This window comes from Polyodon spathula, chromosome 1 (assembly GCF_017654505.1).
Source record: "Polyodon spathula isolate WHYD16114869_AA chromosome 1, ASM1765450v1, whole genome shotgun sequence".
Taxonomy (NCBI): Eukaryota; Metazoa; Chordata; class Actinopteri; order Acipenseriformes; family Polyodontidae; genus Polyodon; species Polyodon spathula.
The window spans coordinates 90,257,273-90,279,284 of record NC_054534.1 but is presented as its reverse complement, the minus strand read 5'-3'; the positions used below and the strand labels follow the sequence as shown (position 1 = coordinate 90,279,284).

General features: G+C 36.7%; 1 protein-coding gene across 1 annotated transcript in view; it reads right to left on the bottom strand.

The window, feature by feature from the left end:
* Positions 1 to 21,652, bottom strand: part of LOC121326648 (putative methyltransferase NSUN7) — a 30,338-nt gene extending 8,686 nt beyond the window's left edge. The window contains exons 1-8 of the mRNA XM_041270023.1: positions 21,424 to 21,652; positions 20,916 to 20,962; positions 8,971 to 9,101; positions 8,053 to 8,205; positions 7,392 to 7,575; positions 6,250 to 6,454; positions 5,368 to 5,511; positions 4,726 to 4,827 (exon numbers count right to left, since the gene is read on the bottom strand). Of these exons, the coding sequence (XP_041125957.1) occupies positions 4,726 to 4,827; positions 5,368 to 5,511; positions 6,250 to 6,454; positions 7,392 to 7,575; positions 8,053 to 8,205; positions 8,971 to 9,101; positions 20,916 to 20,962; positions 21,424 to 21,652 (1,195 nt within the window). The remainder of the gene's footprint in view (positions 1 to 4,725; positions 4,828 to 5,367; positions 5,512 to 6,249; positions 6,455 to 7,391; positions 7,576 to 8,052; positions 8,206 to 8,970; positions 9,102 to 20,915; positions 20,963 to 21,423) is intronic.
* Positions 21,653 to 22,012: the final 360 nt, after the last annotated feature.

The window sequence follows — 22,012 nt, the reverse complement described above, 5'->3', positions numbered from 1 at the left end:
CACTGTAAAATGATCCTCAAATTAGCAATTTTCTCAAGTCCTTGGATCATCTACATATTAAGTCATTGCTTATTATCTTTGCTAGAGAATTTAAGAGAGCACAACCTGTTTAAAAACTACCTAATATTGATACAATACATTTTTGACCATAGTCAGTGTATAAGAAATATTGATCCTTGAGAGAAATATTGACAAAAGAAAAACACATTTGATGATAATCATGCTTTTAATCTGCCACTGTAGTTGAATATCTGACGATAGAGAGAAGAGGCTCATACTGTACACTTTTTTGTCACTTTTTTAGCCAGCAAAAGACAGTAGAATAAAATGATAGAGTCATAATGAAGTGGCATATTCTCTTGCTCTGAAAGACAACATTTTTTAATAAGTCAGCTAGTCAGCCACAATTTAGATTAATGGAAAACAATATCAAAAAACCTGTTTACCCTACACACATGTTTCTTCTACTGATAGCACATATATTTAAGTAAAGGCTTTTTGGCAGTAGCAAGGCATATTTTGCTTCCTGAAATAACTGTGCCAAGTTATTCTATGGTTTCGCAAAGTTGCAAGTACCAGAAGCTTGCCATCCATCAACAGCAGAGACAAGATCACATGAAACACCCTCTGCGCAAACACATCAAATAAAGAAAATCACTGCGTTAACCATGATTAACAACCAGACATTACTGGTTTGTCACTTATATTGTTATGTTGTGTCTAATCTTAAAATCCCATCTATTGGCAAAAGGCAGACTTTCAGAGATGTGTGTAGTAATATGTCACAATGAAATAAAGATGTCAAACAAAGCTCTAAAAAAATGTTATACCCTAGTTAAATCATCTGTATGTGCTTACAAAGATAACGCTCATTAAAGTGAACTGTAACAAGACAACAGCGGCTATCGTACAAAACAAATCAGATCTTTACACATAGAAATGTATGTTAAAATCAGGCAAAGTAGTTTCATTGTCCTTTTTTGTTATTTTGAAAGGTGAAATATCATGCTCTGAAAAACAGAGATACATTGGAGACTGCAAGTGCACAGTATTCCACATTCTTATATAATCTTAATGTATTTAGCAAGTTTCATGAACAAGCACATCAAAGCACTGATATAAGAAGCTAAAATTGAGTCAGCAATGACAAGCTAAGTCAATCAAGTGTATTTTAACCTTGACTTGAATACCCAAATGGAAACAGAAAAATGATTCTGGAAGGGAATTCCAGAGTTTCTGATTCGCCCATAGGCTTCAATCAAACTAAAGAAACAAAAATGCACACGCCATCCTTTATACACAAGCACTGAACCACAGAAGATCCTATATAAGTAAGCAACAGCATTTTTACTTTAATTTTACATGCAACTATAAACCAGTGATGGCTGAATGAACTAGAGCTGATGTGTTAAATTATTTAGTTGGAATGTGGTCAGACAGATTTAAAGGTTTCAGCTACAGGCACAGTATGCAGACGGTAGTCTAACATCCAGAACAATTGCAAGCAACTGAGTAAAATCGCCAAAATGTGTGGGTATCACAGCACCAGACTGTCCCACGCTGAACTGTACAGTAAAAATTGTGTTGTGTTCTCTTTAAATTTGAAAATGCAGACTGTGTGTAATACCTCCATCCCAATTACACAGAAAGGTAATAAAACTTGTTTGCACTGCAGTTATATATATATATATATATATATTTTTATTTACTTTAAAATGTAAAAATGTTTCCCAATTGTACCATCAAAGAAAAAAAGAGGCAAGATAATTTTATTCTGATGTATTTATTCTAACTTTAATAAAAAATAATTGGGCCTTATCAATCCACTTTAAATACTGTGCAAAAAAATGTAGCAGGCAGAAGCCATTTTAAGATCCTATTATAGTATACTGGAGATGAAATCCACTACAGCCTGACATGTAGTTATGAATTAGTCATGCAAAATCCAATGCTATTCACTCAGAAACAAAAACAGGTCATTACAGCAAATAGAAGACAGAAGCAAATTGCTACAGTATACTTACAGCACCTTGCATGACAATTGCAGAAACAAATTGCTAGCTTTTGTTAAATTAAATAATGCTTTTTCAGAATGGAACTTGGGACAAACTATAAACTATGTTTCACTTCCAATAGCTGAATTTAATTGCCCTCAATTTATATGACCTTTTATAGACTGACCTGCTGTAGTATGCCTGTAGGCCACTGTAGCACATCTGTAGCTTGTCACAATACATTGCAGATAGCTCGACCAGTGGTGCTTTCTTCTAAAGTTGCCAATCTAGAAAAACCCTGTACTATCTTGATCGATGTTGGTCAATGTAGCCACTTTGTTGAAGGATCTCTTATGAAATATCAGAGATCGTTAGGTTACTATCATAACTCTGTGGTTCCTTGAAATAGAAATGTAACTACCATATGGGTATTTACCGCCTAAAGACCAAAATCCTGAATATTGTATACCAAAGCTGCTCAGCAAGCCTGAGACACAGTCAAGGCCCGCCCCCGATGGCACAAAAGGACTGCGCTCACAGATCATAATGCCATTTTGTTTTCAAACCTGCTACAATCATGGACGCAGCGACCTTGAAGGTTAATGGTTACATTTCTACTTCAGGGAACCAGGGTTATGTGCGATTTCAAGTATGAAATTTAAACATTACCGTATGGGTGAGTATACCAAAGCCGTCGCAAGGGCAAAATTGCAGAACAACTGGAATGGTTCATGGCTAAGCTAAGAAGCTGCCTTGTGCACTACCAAACAGAACCCCAGTAACAAGTAGCTAGCGTGAAAAAACCGAGGGAGAAACTCAACTCTATGTCTGTGTTGTAAGGGTTGACTGAGAACCCACCCTTAACACAAGTTCCAAAACCAGGGTTTTGAGGAGCCACTATATTAAGTCTGTAGAACCTAATAAAGGTATGTGGAGTAGCCCACACAGCTGCATTGCAAATGTCCTTGACAGATGCACCCTGGAATAAAGCCCACAAAGTTGCCATTCCCATGGTGGAATGGGCAGTGAACTTTTCTGGAGGAGTCAAGTTGGCCAGCTCATAGGCAGTCCTGACCATGTCTCATATCCACTTGGACAGCCTTGCTTAGACAGGGCTTGACCATGAGACTTTGCCACATAGAAGACAAAAAATAGTTTGGACTGCCTCCAACTTTTTGTCCTGTCAAAGTAATACACCTGGGCATGAACAGGGCAGAGTGCAAGGAGCTGTCGCTGCCTGTCAGCCTGGAAAGTAGTTTTTGACAAAAAGGCAAGATTGGTAACGAGTGTAACGTTTGTCCTAGCATCTGTAAAAATGAAGCAGGCGTTCGCTATCGAGAATTCCTGGATCTCACTCACCTACTTTGCAGAGGTGATAGAGAGCCACTTTAAATATTACACCATCTTCAGCTCAGCTGAATGCATGGGCTCAAATGGAGGCTTCATTAGTGCATTAAGCATCACAGTCCTTTTGTGCCCTTGGGGGTTGGCCATGACTGCATCACAGGCTCGTTGAGCAGCTTTGGTATACAATATTAAGGATTCAGGTCTTTAGGAGGTAAATACCCATACTGTAATCCTTACATTTCGTACTTAAAAGGGAACCTTCTGCTTTCCCTTGATTGCTGCTCACCACACTTACAAATTTTCTATAGATCGAGGTATTTTACTTAGCATATAAAATATTATTACTTATATGTGCGGTCCATGTAGTTGTATTCGAGTTGGGTTTTTCCAGGGATCTTTCTAAGGGTGATCGTAGACAGTTTAGATTAAGCAAACAGTGTAAAATCTGTATAAATTCTGGCTATTGCTAATTGACATACTGTTTAAATACATTACCACTATGGACATGACTCCTATTTTCCTCTTAATTAAATTTCACTTGCACTTGAATTCTCATTAAAATTCAAAACACCAGGTAGATTGCTGCATTAAATTGTAAGTATGGGGATAACTAATTCCAGGATATTAGGAACTCATCTACATCAGTGCATCCTCATGGTCAGATAGTGTTACGATGTGGTGTTGATTTTATAAAATAAGATTTTTAGTCAATAAGTTATCAAGCAACACAAGTAGTATAAATAGCACTGCTGGAACAAAGATGGAATTTCCACATTCGGATACCTGTTCAAAGTATTTTTTTTTTCAAAGCCATTATATTCAACACTAGTCAAAAAAATATCCCTAAAAGAATACGTTGTGAAGGCCTTACTTTACCACACAGAATTAAGTACAAAAAAAGGATGCTGCAAGGCGGTAAATCGGTGAAAAGCAAAACCAGTTCTGTTTAATGTAGTGATGTAATTTCTAGCAGACATGGGCACAGGATTTGTGTCAAGTAATAAGGGTTTGAATATTCGCATGTTTGTCCCAGCACTAATAGATAGTATAAACAGCAAGTCATATTTTAACCAATAGCAGCCGGCATTGGGAAGCCGCAGAAGAAATGCCTGCTAATCCGAGTTTTCTTTAAAACAGAAACCAGTAAACTGTGCCTTTATTGTTAATTTAAACATTTTAAATCTTTAAATTATAGATGCATTTACCTTTTTTTTTTTTTTTTTTAAATATAAATATTCTATCTGATTGTTCAGCAGTTACCTACCTTGTTGTCGTGCCCTGGAATGGATCTTTCTGACAGTAGAAAAGTGTAAGTTTTCGAATTTATTTATTTATTTATTTATTTATGACAGTACCTATGGTACTGTATATATCACAGACTTACATTTCACTGCATGTGTCAGGATTTGTTCTTGGTGCTTGACAAGGTCATTCAGTTTATCTTCTGATATTGATCCCCTGGAAAGATCCTGGAGAAGACCAGCATCTAACAAATAAATCATAACCAATATTGGCATTAGGCTTAAAAGCACAAGCATGTCAGTAACATATAGTATATCACCTTGACTTAAACGTACGTTATAAAATAAGTGTGTTCCTTGTGCTCCTTGTGCATAGTTCACACACCCTAGTCTCTGTATGTTGTCTTGGATAAAGGTGTCTGCTAAATAAACAAATAATAATATTTTTGACATTGATACATACAGGCAGGCCGCTGCTGATATTCTCAAGTTCTGATCTATCAATAACTTGTGATAAAAAAAAAACATATCCTAACAAAGTTTCATCTGACTTAGATAAAGGTTTATAACTATGTAAAATGTAAGTGTATGAATGTATAAACAATCGGACAGTCCTGTTTTATATCACCGGATTCCAATATTTTCATTAAAGTATGCTAATGAATGTCCTAAGAAAGTTTCATAATAATCAGTTCTACCGAAATGTAAATTTTAAAGGGTGCAATGTTTACGTTCTCGACCACTAAAACCCTCAGTTTCAAAGCAAACAGAACTTCGTACAGTACCTCCATTTTCATTTAATATGAACTCGACTGGGTTACTGACACCAGATACAGTGCACTGAGGCAGGAGCAAAATAATTTTAGCCTTTTGTAACCGTGCATCTGTAGGTTCAATATCTGTGAAGGTGTCGGGTATTAGCTTTATATCTGAACAAAAAAAAGAAAAACAGACCGTTAGTGTAATGCAGTAACATGTATTCTTTCTACATGATGAACATTTAAAATGTGACGAAGGGAAAGCTATATGGTCAGCTTGAGTCCCTTCTACTTTTTTTGATGTTAGGCCAATAAAAAGTGTTAACATTAAACAGCATTATTACAAGTTTGATTAATTGAATAAAGTTTGTAGCACAATCTAGATAAGCCTCAACAAAACAGACGAAAAGGTTAATCATGTGTAATGTTGTTTGTATGTTATTTATTAATAACAAACCTGGACACATATGGTGTTACAGCAACTAAACTCATCAGTCATGTCTTATTGTGATTAAATTCAACATGATATCAGATCCAGCACCAATGTGGATGTCATGTTGATATTACAATGAGCTTATATTTTCATGTCTCACAAATGTCTTTTCAAAGCCTGTGATACAAGTCTTTAAGAAATCATATTATAAGTTGGCCCAAGCCATTGGCATCTGCCATTTACTTTTAAAAATATGTAATACTGTGCTAAAAAAAATCAGAATTTTTTTCTAACCAGCCCATGTATGTATGTGTGTATATGTGTGTATCACCTGTAAAACGAAAAAAAAGTTAAAGAAAACGTAATAAAAGTCGCTGAGGTTGATTTTAAACTGTGCATTACTAATCAGCATTTATAATAATACATAAAGATAGAAAGGTTTATGTCATAATAATTAACAATATCTAGCCACTTACTTTTGCAATGCATTTGTGTGAACAAATGTTGCAGTTGTTCTTGCTGGGATTTCACCCCACAAACAAATATCTTGCTTGTGTTCTGATTGGTCAGTGTAGACATGTGAGCTATGGTCAAGCCTGATCCCATGTTTCCAATGATGACATTATCATCCATGTTCATCAAGGCCTTTGCAGAGTGTGCAGCCAGACTGCATGATTTATCCTAAACATTTAAACAAAGGGAAGAATTACTGTGACAGGGTTGATTTCACTACAAAATTCCCATATACCTTAATCCCTTTTTTTTTCCACAGGCAGTAGCTCCACTACTCATCTGTGCAAATGTGATCGAACCTTACAATCCTGTCATAGTCAGCATCTACCAATAACTCTTTGTATTTGCTTGCCTTGGTGTTGTAGTGCTGAGCTCCAAATTCTCCCGCTTAGCCCCACATTTTCTTTGGCACTGTGCAGTTTATTGGACTGCTTAACCCTCTACACTTCAGTCATCAAAAATAGCCTCAGTGATGGATTTTCAAAATGCAAAAACCTTTACAGCCATTACTGTTTAGTTGGAAGCAAGTCATCTCCAAAATCTTGAAACAAAGCCTAAATAAAACAAGGGATGTCACATAGATTCAATAATCCTGAGAGAGGTTTTTAATAAGATGACTGAAGACAAGCGTGACAACTGCTTAGCATAGTTCTGCCTTTGTAGCTAATCATAATAAATAGCTTTTGAAAAGCTGCTTGTTAAAAAGTTAGAGATGCCGAGGACTGTCTGTGCTGGGATTACCACGTTCAGATACTAACTGTGTGCTGACTCTGCATCTGAAGATCCAGATTAGCTGACTTTCAGCATGTGACCCAAATGACACTGTGTAAGTTTACAGAGCTGAGAGTGGAACACCAGTGGTGCATTCTAAGACTACAATGCTTGTGTGCTGTGTGTGGTTTGATCTACTTAAAAATACAGAATTGGTTATAACTAGCTGCATTCCTTAATTATAGGGCAACACATGTACACAGACAAAAATAAAACCTAAAGGAAATAGAAAAACAGCAATGTCCTTTTTTTATAACGCATTAAATTAGGACAATTTGAATCCACCTTTGTCTTTAGTAGGTGTTACTTAAATCACAATGGCATCGTTACCCACCTGAAAAACTAGCTTGTAGTCTGTAAAGAGCTCCATTCCACGAAGGTCAGCTTTGAGGTGAGCAGGAAAAACCAACAAATCCTGACAGTGCGGGTCCTGACAGAAAGTTAATCCTTCAAGTTCAGTGATTGATTTTACCTTCAAAAATCCTGCTCTCACCAAGGAATTGTGCACTTCTTCAAGGCTAGTAATATAAATCACACAAGTTAAAATCCTTTTTTTCTAGGTTGAAGACTATTAAATCCTCCGCACACCCCAAAATGCTGAACACACACACTCAAAGCAGGAGGGCGAACCACAAAAAAATAGCTTGTTAGCTTTATATTACATATTCCTCTTTCATTGTGCTGGTTATCTATTGGTTCTTTACTTGTTTTTTTATTTTAATTCAGGATTTGCTAATATGTTAAATACAATGATATAGATTGATGCTTGAACAAAAAACACATGAAGTGATTAGGTACCAAGTAACTAACAACTTTTCATCTATGGCATTCTATCTGCATATTCCAAACTGACATCTGACAGAGGAAGATTCATCAAATCCCCCCAAGACATTAATTGCAGCCTATGAACTAGGTGTCTTTGGTTTTACTGTATCCTCTACTATTACTGAAAAGCTGTATTTGCCTCAGAAAATACATGTACAGAAATCAATTACCTAGTTTTTACTGTGTTCACCCAAGCATATAGAGGGAGGGTAGAGGCTCTCTCTTGTTTTGTCCTTACAGTTTCGGGCAAGAGGTAGTCGATAGTTAGAATGGAGAGTTTGATTCGGCAGCGAGCCAGAGAAGCAGCTAGTTTTGTTTTAAAACTGTAAAGGAAAAGACACACAATAAAAGTCTTTTGCAGAGGTTTTGATCATTTAATGCCTGTTTACTATTAAATATCATCCTCACTACTTACTGTTGCTGACTCCACTTGCTAAAAGATTGTTACTTTTCTTTTCTCAACACACTATATACTGTAGCTCATTTTCGAAGTGTTTAAAAGCCGCACTGTAATATTTTTTTGCCAAATGCTGAAAACCAACATTGCTACAGATCTCACTTGGTTTCAACTGCGTTGTGATTTTACTGTTTCTGCTGAGGTGATAAAGTATGAAGGGCTGCTGAGAATCTTTGTCTATGCTATCTGAATGACGTTCCAGTGAAGCCTGTATATCACCAAAAAAACAGGACCCATGCTAACATTTTAGAGCCAGCACGCAGCAATGTTGCATGAGTAGTGAACATCAGGATTAGAATCATTTGTAGTTATTGATGCTAAAACGATCCCCTTATTTTGGGATCAATGAGATGTTACAATACAACATCTAACACATGCTTGTGGAGGTTTTCTTTTTGCAAAGTTACTTAGTGCTGAAAGAGTTTTTTTTTTCTTTGTTTATCCTGAGCTTGCAAGTTTTCTGTCTGTTGACATAAAACAAACATTATACACTGCAAGTGTCCTCATAAAACGTCATTTCATAAATGTAATCTATAACTTTGCCAGTGGGCTTACTACAGTAACTGGAATGTAGATTTTTGTATGAAGGCAAAATGAAAGAATAAAAGATTCAGTTTTTCAACAGCTATACCTGTTCAGGCACTTTTCTACTTCTCTCACTTCTTCTATCTCCTGTTCATCAGCAAGACAGAGTCTGGGTTGAAAGTTGTGATCTTGGAAATCATACAACATCACAACAACCAGGCTAGTCAAGTCATCATGCTGTAATGACACAAATCAAATAAACATATTCACTATGCACTATCCATCAAAAATGACATTGGCAGGTCCAAGAAATGTAGATCTGATGACACTAATTAAAGTGTGCATGTAATGTGAAAACCGAAAACTACTACAACTTGTAAAGTGAATGTCAATAGCAGGTGATTGGTTAGCACATTTCTCCTCGTGAAATCAGTTTGTTTGGTCAGCTGCCATTCGGAGAAGCTAAATTACTATTAGCAGCCTCTTTTATCATGCTACTAAATAACATGTGAAGCACAATATGGCAGGGCGATTGCCCTGCACAAGTGGGAATTAGTGTTGGTGTAATTTATATGTGGAAATGGGCTTACTGTGTGTTTTTGGAGTTGATTTGTGTGATTAAATTATTGTTTACAGACGGGCGCTCGATTGAGACTTGCTGCCTGCTAGGCTTGGTTGTGGGGAAGGGCAGCAAGTGATTGGCTGTGCTGGTCCTCAATCAGCAGGTGGGTGGGTCTTGACCGAGTGTCCGTCAGTTTAAAAATATCCGCAGGAGATAGCTTGTGGCGACTGCAACGCCATGCTGCAGGGGAGAGCTGCGTCTACTCAGGAGGAGAGGGTCTGCTCTGCAGGAATGACAGCTACGGAACCCTGAAACTGCAAGTGGTGCTTGTGAAGGCAATGCCCAGCCAAGGCGGTATGAACTGAACTGAAGCAGCAGGAGTCGTCGTATGAATACCGGCTCATCAGTAGGTTAGTTTAGGGGATAGTGATCCCATGTAATGTGTAGCGAGGGTTACGCAGTGTTGTCGGTTCCTGGAGCAGGACGCCTCGTTTACAAGGCTAGCGCTCGCCCTGTGTGGCACCTTTTATTTGTCGTTTTTGTACTGTGTTTTATTTTGCCTTTTGTACAGCTTGCTGTATGTGTCCTCTATGCGCTACCATGGCTGGTAATGTGACATGACCAACTTTCTTTACTTTCTTTCTGTTTGTATTAATAAATCCTGCGCACCTGTGCCGGCGTTTGAACTCTATCCCCAGTTGTCTCTCTGTACTGCTTAATCAGCTGTTACTCACACATGACACAAGTACCCTGTCACACACAACATAACCCAAATGGAAGGACTTTGTGCCCTGGATCGTTTTGCTGGTTCACTTCCTCAGGCTCTCTAATCAGTTAGTTCACATTTAGTGATGCAAATACACTGCTGAAAATGTTGCAAAATGTCAGCTTTTTATTGCCAGAAATAACCAATTCCTAGACTAGGTCATGAATCTATAGCTTGCTAAGGCGTCAAACGTTAGACAACGACACTATGTATTGTCAGTTAATAAGTAAGTAAGACGCAGTCTCTCACAATAGTACTTACTATAGCAAGGTTTATGTGAACTTTAAAAGTGACGAATGCTGTGCTGTTCAGCCTGAATGAAAAACACTGTAAATGCTTAATGTTTGACATCTCTCTGGGTCTCTTGCAGCGGAGGTAAAATGCTTCAATAACCTCTAATAATCCTGTTGGGTAATAAATTATGTTTTTGCAGCCAGGGCATGCCTTCCTACAGAAACTTTCAAAAACCACATTCTCTCTAAAGGGCACGATTCCATTTGCCAGTTACCAGATGATATATTTCTACTTGATTAATTCTTACTTGTTCACTGGATTTTGCCTAGCCCCAATGATCTCACAAACATTATTTTTTTGTAGACAGGGAAATGGACTTTGCATAGCAGCTCTTCTCTGTCATGCTATTATAAGACTTGCAGTCTTTTCCACACCAGAAGCTGTTCAAGGTTAAACTTTATGGGTTCAAGTACAACTGGAACAACGTGAATTTTGAACCATACTTTATGGTGCCTGGCTTTATTGTTTGCTATTAGGATGTACAATAGCAGCATGCCATGTAATGTTATAAGCCCATTCATTACCAATGGAGATCATTTTTTAACACGCTTATTACCTTTATGCAGCAATTTAAAGACATGCACTGGTTGCTTTTCTCCCATATAATTCATAATCACAGCAGAACATACTGCCCTACCCAGCTTTATTCAGCTCTGTCAAAATGAAATATCTGATAACATACATATCAAATACTATTTTTTATAAATTAAATTCAAGTATACAAGATAAGACTTCAGTTGCACCATAATAGTTTCAAGTATTCAAATACAGTGCAAAACGTACAGTTTAATATTAAACTAGTGGTAGATATTGAAATGGCAGACTGATATGATACAGAGATTATTCTGCATTTACCATTTTTATGATAAAGCTCAATTTAAATCTGAGTTCAATGCTACAGGAAACCTATTATATATTGGGGAATAGGCAGTGACCATTTCCAGAAAAAAAGATTAATTTAATTGCTGTTTTTGAACAAATGTTTAACATCGGTATCAAAGGATAAAGGTATTCAATTAATGTTAAAAATAATCCAATGTATGTAAAATAATGTATTATTTTAATATACACTGTTCCCTCTGTGGCATGTATGCAGTGCTCCAGTTAAGGTTTTGGGTCTGGGAGTAACTTTTTGCTGTAGCACAGTGCTAGTGCGTTGAAATTGTGGTGCACATTTTGTTGTTGTTTTTTTTTGTTTTGTTTTTGTTTTCTGTTTAATCTTCTAAATATTAAAAGTTTGCAGTTCGAGTAATTCCCTTGAACATGTTTTAAGTTGTTAGGTAAGCTCCCAGGTGAAAGGAAAATTTGCTTCCAGCTTTTCAGTTACTCAGTGTGGCAGCTCAATTCCACTGATTGGCACCAATTGTATAGATGAGGGCAAATGAGAGAAAGGCGTTCTTCTTGTGAAATTAAAGCATTCTAAAAACCTGACCAAGAAATACATGTCTTTGTACATAATTTTGGCCTGAGTGAGCAAATTCCTGACTGCCTTATCAGCTGCCACCGGTTAGCTAAGCTTCAGAGAGATGGGTGATTAGACCAAGGCTCACATGTAAAATAACTCATTAAATAAATATTTTCAGTTAGGCTATTGAATATTCTCCATTTATGCTATACTAACCTAACCACTATTGGTACATTAGATATTGTACATCATGGGTTTGACACTGTACCCCCTCTGTCAGGAGGTTTCAGCTAAAGCACCCTTTACAATTTTCGCTCAATGAATGGTACCACAGTTGCAATAAAAGGCAGAATAATCTGATTAACACATTTTCCTTGTTTATTTAATATATAATTGTTCCCAACAAACAGAATACCAAACAGTAGGCTTCATTTTTAAAACGTATGCATGTCTTTTGATGCCAGAATTAAAAGACAGCATTTAGGAATCTCTTTGGAAACACTCGTATTCACTTTCTATTTGGCAAAATCATTACAAATAATACAGAATAGACTGCACTGTAAATGTTTATGTGTTATTCAAAATATTTACGATATCAAAAACATTAACCTCATTAACCTCACGATTAAACTAAAATAACTAACAATGATAAACTTTTTTGTTCTATTTAAGCCAGCATGAACATTATCAAAAAGGACTCTGCATAACTTTGACGCTTGGCACTTTCTGTAGACTTGTATTTTCTTCCTTTGTTTTTGTTTTGCAAGTAAGAAATGTTCCATTTCAAACACCGAAAACATATTCAACGAGCCGCTGTTGCTGTGATTAAGTATGACTATGTGCATTGTGATTACTGTTTAGGTTTATCTGTGCATTTATATTTTAAAAAAATGCACAAACATTGTGCTTCACTGATACGACAAGATGAACACAGCAAAGATCATGAGCACCACAGAGTGCTCTCCATAGGCACAATCGCCAGCTTCACCTGCTTCACCTGTACATCAGAGTGGAAATCCACTCAATCGAAATCACGCATGTGTACAGGTACAAAATGTGGACGTGATTGATTCTGTGGGGTTTTTTTTTCATCTGGGGTTCACTTTGAGATGCTAAAAAAAAGATTAAATAATTATACACAATGGTTTAGAGAATATACAGTGACTCTCAAAAGTATTCACCCCCCCTTGGACTTTTCCGCATTTTACTGTGTTACAACATGGAATCAAAATTGATTTAATTAGGAGTTTTTGCCACTGATCAACACAAAAAAAGTCCATAATGTCAAAGTAAAAAATACAGTCTACAAATTGTTCTAAATTAATTACAGATATAAAACAGAAAATAATTGATTGCATAAGTATTCACCCCCTTTGCTATGACACACCTAAATAAGCTCTGGTGCAACCAATTGTCTTTAGAAGTCACATAATTAGTTGAATGGAGTCCACCTGTGTGCAATTAAGGTGTTTCACATGATTTCAGGTTAAATACACCTGTCTCTGGGAGGTCCCACAGTTGGTTAGTACATTTCCTAACAAAAACTACATCATGAAGATGAAGGAACATTCAAAGCAAATCCGGAATAAGGTTCTTCAAAAGCACCAATCAGGGGTAGGATATAAGAACATTTCCAAGGCATTGAACATCCACCGGAGCACAATAAAATCCATTATTAAGAAATGGAGAGTATCCGGGCGAGAAGGGCACTGGTCAGTGAGGCCACCAAGAGGCCTGTGGCAACTCTAAAGGAGTTAAAGTCTTCCACGGCTGAGGTGTGAGACACTGTGCATATGGCAATAGCCCGGGAGCTTCACAAAACTGACTTTTATGGGAAAGTGGCAAAAAGAAAGCCATTGTTGAAAAAAACACATCAAATCTCGGCTAGAGTTTGCCAGAATGCATGCCAGAGACCAAGTGGAAGAAGATTCTATGGTCTGATGAGAACAAAATAGAGCTTTTTGGCCTCAACGCTAAGCGCTATGTTTGGCGCGAGCCTAATACCGCACATTATCCTGAGAACAACATCCCTACCGTGAAGCATGGTGGTGGCAGCATCATGCTATGGGGATGCTTCTCTGCGTCAGGGCCTGGAAAGCTTGTGAAGACAGAGGGCAAAATGGATGCAGCAAAGTACACAGAAATCCTGGAGGAAAACCTGCTGAAGTTTGCAAGAAACCTGGGACAACGACCCCAAACATACAGCCAAAGCCACAGTGGAGTGGCTTAAAAACAAAAGGCCAATGTCCTGGAGTGGCCCAGTCAAAGGTCGGACCTCAATCCAATTGAGAATATGTGGAAAGAGTTGAAAATTGCTGTTCACCAAAGGTCCCCATCCAACTTGATGGAGCTTGAGCAATTTTGCAAAGAAGAATGGACAAAAGTTGCAGTGTCCAGATGTGCAAAGCTAGTAGAGACTAATCCAAATAGACTCATGGATGTAATTGCTGCCAAAGGTGCCGCTACCAAATATTGACTCAAGAGGGTGAATACTTATGCAATCAATTATTTTCTGTTTTGTACTAGTAATTAATTTAGAACAATTTCTAGATTATATTTTTCACTTTGACAGTATGGACTTTTTTTGTGTTCATCAGTGGCAAAAACTCCTAATTAAATCCATTTTGATTCCATGTTGTAACACGATAAAATTTGGAAAAGTCCAAGGGGGGTGAATACTTTTGAGAGCCACTGTATCTCTTCAGGTTTTGGTTTAACAAGCTATATTTTTGTATCTTGAGATAAAATCTATGACGTAGATTCTTCATGATTTTTTACTGACTGTTTACTGTGTAAATGTTTTGCCCCAGAAACCAACTGAGTAATTCTCTGGTTTCTAGGGTATTTTGGTAAATGTTAACATAGGAGGCTGTTTATATTTGCTACATTATCTCAACACAAATATTATGGGTTTGTGTACTTCCGAGCTAAGGACACTAAGCTTTGTTTAAATAAGCCCATAAGCTACTGCACCAGTACGAGGCAAGTCATGGCTTTAGTGATTAATGCAATTTACATTAGGCAACTCTTTTTAAACAAACATACCTACTAAATCAGACATATAGTGGTCACTCTGTATTTAAAGGGGCCATGTGAACTAGTGTATACAATAGCTTGCTACAGTAACATATTCATTTTGCTATTTATTACAGTAAAGGTAATTATGAAATGAATGCTTTAACCTTGGCAGCGAACAAATAATTAAAGGTGACCTTATTGACTGCTTAAAATAAATGCATGACCAAATCATAATTTGTAACATGTTTAAATCAAACCTTTTGACTCCCAAAGGTGCACAATTAAATGCTTAAAACAATAATTGCACTTACAGTTGGATTAGATGGGTAAAAACAGCTGTCAATCATTAAATCTTCAAGAAAATCTTGATCTGAAATAAAGTGCAAAATGATACATATTTACCAAACCTTGATAAAAAAAAAAAAAAAAAAAACTAACGGTTAACCTGCTAAACGTCTGTAAACCAGAAAGTACATTTATAAAGCATTACAGAACTTTACTGAGAAATAACAAAAAAACATGATCAGTTTGGTAACAAACAAACATCTTTCATGTGTAGCTTATTCCATTGTGTCAAACTGAATGTTAAACCTCTATTGGCCAGTAAAGAGTGTGGTCACTAGATCTTGTTTTGAGAACCACTATTCCACAGTATTTGTTCTACTGAGGTAAGCCTCTGCTTTTTAACTAAATAAGATACTGTAGTAAATAACACATTTTTGTCAATATAATCTTTCTTTAAAAACAGGATCTGCTCTGTTGTTGCAAAGTTTATTTCATATTCCAATACTGCAGCTTATCCCATGTGGAGGCTAAGACCTTCAATGGCATCTGGCCCATTTAAGAGATTTCACACCTTTTTTTTATCCCACCACCATTGAATACTCCAAGCTCTTATGCAAAAGAGCCTGTCACCATGCACCATGTTCTCAAACACATTTTTTTGGTGGCCTCAGAGTGCGACCACCAACACTTACTGACAGTGACATTTTCAAATGTTCTATTTGTATCTATTGGTAAGACCCTAGTTTGTTTAGCTTATATTCTGGCAATTTGTTAACTATGCTTAAAATATGTTTTTTCTTTCTTTGCAGCTTTTTGACCAAATTTGCAAGTCATTTTTGTTTTGTTTAATTTTTTTATTTAAAAGAATCTCTAAAAAGGCAGTTATCATCAAGTTCCTGTTGTTTTGCATTTTAAATCCTTTGAGGTCCATTTATTCAGTGCCTGTCAGGCATGTCAGGTCCAATTTATTTTCACACGCACTGTTTATTTTACATGCGCTGCTTAAAAGTAATTTTATTCATAGTAAATCTGGTTTAAAAGGTACTGCATATCAACAGGACACTCGGTACTGCATCTCCAGCCCTGCCCCACTCCTTGTTTGCTGTATTTATCATACTAGTGCATACTGATAAATCATCTCCTGATTACTCATTTTATCACCAAACTCCTCAATAATGCTATCCAAGTCATTATTTTATTACTATAACATCTCAAAAAGCTTGGCAAATGTCTGTGATATTCTTTGAGTGCTGGATGTGGAAGCAGCTATCTTCTTTGTTTATGTCCGTGTTGTGTCTCTGGTGAAGGGACTATGCGTATTGCTCAGATCCGCCTCCTTTTTTTTCGGCTTCTCTCGACTTCTATCGGCCTCACTCAGCCAATGAATGCTTTTCTCTGCTTTTTCTGTAGAAAAAACGACTAGAGACCTGTAAGCTTGACATCTTTTTGATGATGCCGGTCCGGCATCAGACCGGAAAGGAAATATTGTAATGTCGGACCAGGTCCGACATAGGACTGCAAAGTGTTAAACAGTAAGGGTGTTTCTGTATCTTTATGTTCTGTTTGCAAAGTCCTGCTGTCATGTGTTTCTTTTTTTAACCTGTATTAAAGTTTGCAGAACTGTGTGCTCAGAAGTCAATTTCTATTTAGATCAATAAAAAGATCAATGAATATTCAGTACCTAGGACATGGCACAGCACTGTTGGTGGCAATAATTGGTTAGAATTTTCCAAATTAGATTTGTTTCTCATGTAATCTAAGTTTGCTTTCAAGCCCCCTGAACAAATGATGGTGGTATTATTGTTTCTCTCCACTTAGCCTGTGCTATGATCTCTGTTTTTCCCTGCCCTAATTGATGAAAATTGATGAAAAGGTCTAATATTTGCCTAATGGATAATTAAGGTACAAATTACTCTGCAATCCACAGGATAAAAACATACACTGTCCAGACATGCTCACATCTGTTTTATTAGAGCAGGACCTTGTTTTTGCCTGCAAAGTTTAATTGTGATTGTCAATATTTACCTTCTAACTTGTGATATAGTAGCAAACAAAGCAAATAATAATAACAATGTTATTAGCATTGGGTAACTTCAACAGTGACTCAAACTATTTGATATCACTGACTTCATAAAATAATAGGTTAGCTAATTTTGCTCTGCAGGGTGATCAAGAACTAACTAGAAGGAATATAATATCATCAATCTGCAAAGCCTGCAGTGCTGGATCTACTACACTGCTTTAATGACAGTATGAATTAAGATCAGTGCCCCTCAATATTTCAACATTTCCCTAATTTGGGTATTTTACTTTTGACAGTAAACTGTAAAAGTCCTCTATATTCCTCTATAGGGATCCTTTACTAATCACTGTTTTCAATATTTCAAAATTTTGATGTGTAATTCAGATATCAAAATAAAGAGCAAGCACTGTAGTAAAAAGAAACCAGTGTGGAGTTTCACAAATAGATACTGTATGTAGGGAATAACACAAGTCATTTAAATACAATAACTCTGTATAAATAAATTCTCTACCCTCCGCCTTAAATGACAGACAAAGCATTCGAAGTGCAAGATTAAACAATGCAAATCTCAGATACAGCTATGAATACAAAGTTATGCATGCATTAGGCAAACATGATACCAAAGCAATGGAGCAGTTTGGGGATGATCTCATCAACCTTTAGCGTGATAAGCCACAGAACTATGGAATCACCCTGCTATACAATGTTGTGTCCGGTTTACCCTTAAAAATAAGAGGTTGATGCAATCCATTTGGTTTCTCTGTGAAAATATGGAAATGTCCCAGTGTGGTTTAGGTGGTCAAATAATCCCTTGATAATATTGTACAATTCTGTAAGTAACTACCTACAGTATACTGTACTGTAAGAATCCAATAACATACAAGCAATATAAAACAGTGCTATTTGTTCTTTTGTATTTGTTTTACTTGGGATGGGCAGTGGCAATGTTGCTAGTTCTAATGAGTAATGAGAGGTAACATTATTTTTAAAGCCTTTAGTACACTAGACCTTTAAGGTTATATTTACAGTTTTCAATCACGATCAGGTCAACCATTTCAACAAACAGTAAGCGTTACTTCTCTTAATCAGTTTAGCTAACTGTTGCTGTGTTTGTTACAGTTAATATAGTCCCAAAACAGGCTACAAAAGGACTACACGTGACACCAAGAATGTATTGTGCAGCATAGCTAATGCCTGAGAATACATCCTACGATAATGGATTCAGTGAAATATAGTAAATTCAAGTTTTTGCAGAACCTATAGTAGGAACATGCTTTAGGTCTAGGTAAAAAGTGGTAGTTACAGTATGTGGGGTTTCTGTTTGAGTACACTGCCATTGGTAAATACAGTACATACAGTAAGACATTTACTGATGTATTAGATCACATAAAATAACATTATCAGAACAATGAAAATGTTTCATACATTACCATGACGTATGGATAGAAAAATGTACAAAAATGTTCCTCTATATATCCCCATAGTCTGATAAGCCTTCTCTCAATAAAATTATTAACAAAGGTCCTAAACAAGTTTTATCACACCCACACCCACATACACACACACACACACACACACATATATATATATATATATATATATATATATATATATATATATATATATATAGTCACGTCACGTCAGACAACCCCACTTGTTCGGGTTCTGGGAGCTGCCTCAGTCCCAACGTCAGACTTGCAGTACCTCTGAGATTTGGGAGACTCTAAACCCCCAAACGTCCCCCCTGGGGGACCTGCTGGATTTGGGGGGGGGGGGGGGGGGGGGGGGGGGGGGCTGGACTGGGGTTTCCAATTGTTATGATTTGTAATTTGGCACCATTTTTTATGGGGTAGCTTCTGTTGGTTGGGGTCGGGTGTTTTGTGTGCTGTTTTTGAGTTTGTTGTGGGTGGCTTATTATTTGAACAGCCTAAATAAAGCACCTCCAGTGCCTACAACACCTAAAACGCAGCCCCTGGCTTCTTGTGTATTATTCTTAGTACACACAACAATATATCACATAATGTTCTTATCTTACGTTAAATGAGGAATGTATTGTACAGTAAATGAAGAGTAAAACAATCAAACATTATGAAAGGTTGGAGATGAACTTATAGATACTGCCACAAAGAGAAATGCCTAGTATACAAACATGTCCAAGATATCTTTTTCATAGTTTTCATGATGAACAACACATTAATATACCGAAGCTTCATGTTTCAGATAACGTAATCAGTGAATAGCAGCCCAGCAGATTGTGTTAAAAAAATGTAGCCTAATAATGAACTTTAAAAATCAGAAAGGAAAAGGGAAATCAATTGTGAATATCCAGCATATGGTTGTTAGAGAATGCCGGGACAGTTAATTGTAGCCTGCCTGGGAATTGCCAGAAACACGTGACCAATAAGTTCAGGTTTTCATAAAACATTTGGTTGAATCCACTCACTTGCAATGCGAGTCTGTGACTGGTGAATAAGCGACTGGATTCTTGATTTTGGATTCTGAATTTCTCGGTGCTGGCTTAGTCCCCGTCAACCTATTCTACCAATTTACTTATCTGTCAAACACATTTTTTGAAGGTAAATCTACATAATAAATACAATATTCTGTAAAAAACCTTTAAAAAGAACACATTCCCATTGAGGTTCTTTTTTTTTAGATTCTATTGATTCAGAATGATTTAGAAGTATTACTATGCAGGACAGCCACTATAAGATTGTTACCTTTATTAAAAATGTGGATGGATTAATCTACCGATTAGTCAGCTAATGTCCATAAATTAACCGATCAAAAAATGTAATCGTGTGACAGCCCTAGTGCAAGTGATTTGGGGCTGCTAAACACCCATTTGCTGCCATCCTCTGACATTTTTTTTTGTTTGGTTTGATTTTCGTGCGCCACAAATCTCATACAGCGCCTACTGCTCTTTGCACTCCTAACTCACCTCACCTCCTGGCTGTGAGTGCGGCCGCTAAATAACCCGATGCACAGGCGGCTCTCATTGCAACCCTCATTATCATGATTGCAGCTCATTATTTTTGTGTGTTGATTAATTTGCATTGCTCTTAAGCTTACATAGGTCGCAGTACAAAATAATTGCCTGGCCTCTCCTTACATCACCCCCCTAGTGTCTAAATTGGAGCAAATCACTCAATGACCCAAAACCTTATCTGGAGCGCTGCCCACACATTTGGACTATAATTTTGGACTACGTTAATCTATACAGACACCTTAGGTTACAGAACATAGCAAGGTACATTACATACATTTACTGATAGTATCTGAAGTAATGTATCTTTAAATGTCAAAAGTCTGAAAAATTAAAAACTTTGACAGACACCCTTGTATCAAAAATTACAAAACAACAGTCTTTTCCATTACAATGCTAAATTGTTATTCAGAAATCAATCTAAAACGAGTTTCCAGACTTTCTAAGATTTGTGCACTGGAATAATGGTGCTTCAACAAGTAATCGGAAACATGAATAATTTATTTTTGCCTTTATGTTTTTGGAACCAGGTTATTCAGGATATTTAGGAAAATGTACCTGCTTGCACTCCCTAGTGGCAAACAAAATTGTGTCCATTACACACAAACACTAGACAACAAGTTCAGTTTTTTCTTTGAGAGTACAAGAATTACATTAAGTGTATTCATGTAACAAGACAACTCTGTTGAATCTACTGGCTTCTGTACTTTACCATGATGCAGGTGGAGTAAACAGAGAGCATGATATTCAATGTATTTTCTAGAACAGGAAAAAACACATTACAAAACACCACAATCAAGAAGGCAGACAGTGTGAGCAATTGAGGAAAATGGTTAAAAAAAAAAACTGTACCTGAGCAAAAGAACTTTCAGAAAGATTGTAAAAAGAAACTATTTCAATTCTAGTTATTTGTATGTTCTTTAAGGAAAAAAAAAACCATGCATGTCTCGTATGGAACAATTTCTATAATGTCACTATTATGGCCATTAATTTCCTTCAGCATGAGCAACTCCACTGAGTGACAGCCTTCCTGCCTAATTAGTACCAGTAGCGTGACCTTCTTTACAAAAATGAATATATCTACTTACTGATATAAGTATAATCCAAAACCTTAAAGTTTCACAGAGTGACTGCTTAGAACAACTACTTAATAAGCTGTTTCTGTAAGCTACACCATTACTTACATTTTAATGCATTGAATGCAAGTTCGAAAGACCAACTTTGAGACTTTTCATCTTCGAACACTGGCATAGGGAGGTTGGTTAATTTGCCGTAGTCCACTAGTCGTTGATCTTGGGGTTTATCCACGTGGTTGTTCTGGAAAATTGTTGCTGCATTGAAGTAGACATAGTCAGGGTATCTAGATGAATTTGCCTTGTCCGAGATGGTCAGGTCATCCAAACTGGAGATTTCATTCATCATCTCCAGGCTGGAGGACTGCAATTCCATGGCACGTTTGACAGTCAGCATTTATTATAAAACTGTTTATAACAGCAAGCTCCACTTGTTTGCTCTGTGAAATGGGAAGAAAATTGTCTTGATTAAAATGCTAAATTCTTCTGCGGATCAATAATTTTTATTTATTTATTTTTTTTAAGATATCTTAAAAGTTATTCTGTGTATTTAGTGGATTGCAATTAATATAATATGGTCTATCGTGACCATGGTAAATATAGATACTGTATCACTGGCTGAGTTCAAGTAACTACAAAACCAACAAAAAAAAAAACATCTGAAGGCGATTTATAACTTGATATTTAAACTTTCACTGACCCTGATTAGCACTAAGCATGGACTGCCCCATGTTAC